The 2,615-nt window shown below is 49.3% G+C and overlaps 1 protein-coding gene across 1 annotated transcript; it reads left to right on the top strand.

Annotated features, from left to right (window-relative positions):
* Positions 1 to 415: 415 nt before the first annotated feature.
* Positions 416 to 2,150, top strand: LOC147421438 (uncharacterized). Its single transcript, XM_086503262.1, has one exon. The coding sequence runs from the start codon at positions 838 to 840 to the stop codon at positions 1,903 to 1,905; it is 1,068 nt and encodes a 355-aa protein (XP_086359388.1). The 5' UTR covers positions 416 to 837; the 3' UTR covers positions 1,906 to 2,150.
* Positions 2,151 to 2,615: the final 465 nt, after the last annotated feature.

Genomic DNA, 2,615 nt, shown 5'->3' with positions numbered 1-2,615 from the left:
ACACAAGTGCCACCTTGTGTGACAAGCAACGCGGACATCCTTCGATCTCTAAGAAGTTGTGTGTGTAGGTCATACAGACACACCATGCCAACTCACATATGGGTGGTGGTCTTGTGTGACAGTGGCCCTAAGGCCTAGAGTCTATGTGGCCGCTCTCTTAGTTTTGAGGATGTGGGAGTGTGTTGCTCCTAACTTTTACCATCAACTTTCACGTTCTGAGCTCACTTCTTCGTACGCTGTGGGGCGCATATAGCGCGCTCTCTCCCTTGACTCTCTCTCTCTCTCTCTCTCTCTTCTCTCTCGGGCATCGCTGCAGCAAAGTTTCTGCCTGCCATCACAATCATCCTTTGCAACGGGTCTCTCTCTCTCTCTCTCTCGCCCCCTAAGACTCTTGGTCTGTGTGTGTATGTGGGTGTTGAGTGCTCCATTACAAGCTACCAGCCCCTCCCTTTCAAAAAAGCTACCCCCTTTCCTTCCTTCCTCTGCAGCTGCGTCACGCTGCCCCCACTTCCACCAGCACCACGCATTTCTCCGCTGGAGGTACACAATCGCTACCCCAATGTGCACGCGTGAGGGGCATGACCACCCGAAAAACTCGGCTCTTCTAAGCGCCCCTTTCCCAATTTCTCATCTTTCCACTTTCAAATCATTGAAGACGTAGCACAAGCTAATTCTCTGCACAGAGGCGCAGCCCATGAAACCCTAATTTTCTTTAGCAAGCGGTTTGCATAGACGTGTGTATGTTCATGCTACAATTGAGGCATGCATGATCTATGTAGACCCAAATTTGCCTGACATACTTGTAATTTGTTGGCATACTTAATTTGCATAATTGACATGGAGCAGAACCCTTCCGAGGCCCTGCTTGCAACGTCCACTCCCAAAAAAAAGAGGGGAAGACCCAAGAAGGCAGATAAGTTGCTACTGCAGCAGAACGATGGTGCAAGTGCTGCCATCAAGGATGTGCAGGCCAAGGGCAGGCCCAAGAGAAAGAAAGGCTTCTCAAAGTCTACACCTGTTACCAGTGGAAGGAAGAGATCACAGCAGCAGAGGATGTCTCCTTCGTCGACTAAGATCTCGGACAGCGACGATGCCGAGGATGATGCTGCTGGGCCTGCCCTGGAGCTGAAAGATGAGACCACCAGTTCAGACATGAATGTGGGGCAGCAAGTCCATGGTGTCGTGGATGGTATGTTTGATGCAGGTTATCTCGTCACCGTCCGCGTTGGGGACACAGAGACTATGTTCCGAGGAGTTGTGTTTGGCCCAGGCCTGTCCTTGCCACTTAACAGAGATAATGATGTTGCTCCCAAGCTGAAGAGGATGAATCATGATGATGACACCCATGACGTGCATGTTGCACCAAGCTCTGGTACAATGCTCAAAGAAGCGGAAGCCGAAGCCGAAGCCGCAACCTCAGCCCCTGTCATGAGTACAGCCTCTACGCCTGCTGCCGTACTACATGCTTCTGTAGATTCTGCTTCAATTCTGGCCCCGTCTGCCATATCACCAGTCGGTGAAGGCCACAGAGGTGCCACAGTAGCAGGATCGACAATGGGAATGGGCATCTCCACGAATATCCCTCAGCCCCAGCCTCCATCAGCGCGCAGCACAGCAGGGTATAGCCCGGTGGCACCTTACAGGCCACCATTATTCGTCCAAAGGCCCCTGCCCAACGCACCAGGAGGGTTCTACTATGCAGCGAGGAACCCTAGTGTCAATCATGGGCCTGCGTATAATTTCCCCCCTCCTAATGGACCTAATTTCCCACCGGTTGGCGCATACACCTTCCAATATCCCGCAGGAGCGGATCAGTACCATGCAGGATCCTCTCAGCTTGCAGCTGCCGCAGCCTCCGTCTCGCCATCACCAAACATGCAAGGTACTCTCCCGCCCCGGGCCTAGCTAGCACTTCAATAAGCTACTACACTAAATTGTATCCCACTCTGGACTAGAATACATGCACATTTTTAGGCAGTGATACAAATTTTCTTCTTTTTTTTGTTAAACCCCCAATGTCCCCCATGTGAGAGGCAAATTGACTACATGTGACTGTATTTTCACACGAAGTCCTACAAATTTTTGTAGGTTTTCTCGCCTCTTATTTAAATTTTGATTAAAATCTTTCAAATTTTGTAGGTGGGATGAAACTCTCTCTCTCTCTCTCTCTCTCTCTCTCTCTCTCTCTCTCCTCCAAGCATGTACACACACACACATGCAAGCAGTCTCTCTCTCTCTCTCTCTCTCTCTCACACACACACACACACACACACACACACACATACCATCGATACAAACTTGGTAAGTGTTATTTGTTCAATACCAACCACGTGCGTGCGTGCGCACACACACGTGTGCACGCAATGACACACACCTTACCCATTGCAATACAAGTTTGTTCCATAATTTTTTGTATAATGGGGCCACCTTGAATGGATTATCGGTATTTGCACTCCTACATATGTATGTGCAAAAATTTGTTGCTATGGGCAATGGTCTCCTTGTGTTGCTATTGAAGGTGGTGTCGGTACTATTCACATTGGCATTGATGTTTGCACTATTGTTGTTGCACTAGTAACACTCATGGATGTCCATTAATGTATTTATTGGTGTAG

The sequence above is a fragment of the Adiantum capillus-veneris genome, chromosome 27 (genome assembly GCF_014529385.1).
Source record: "Adiantum capillus-veneris isolate H3 chromosome 27, ASM1452938v2, whole genome shotgun sequence".
In the NCBI taxonomy this organism is placed as follows: Eukaryota; Viridiplantae; Streptophyta; class Polypodiopsida; order Polypodiales; family Pteridaceae; genus Adiantum; species Adiantum capillus-veneris.
The sequence above is the reverse complement of the archived record's forward strand: the minus strand, read 5'-3'. Positions and strand labels throughout refer to the sequence as shown.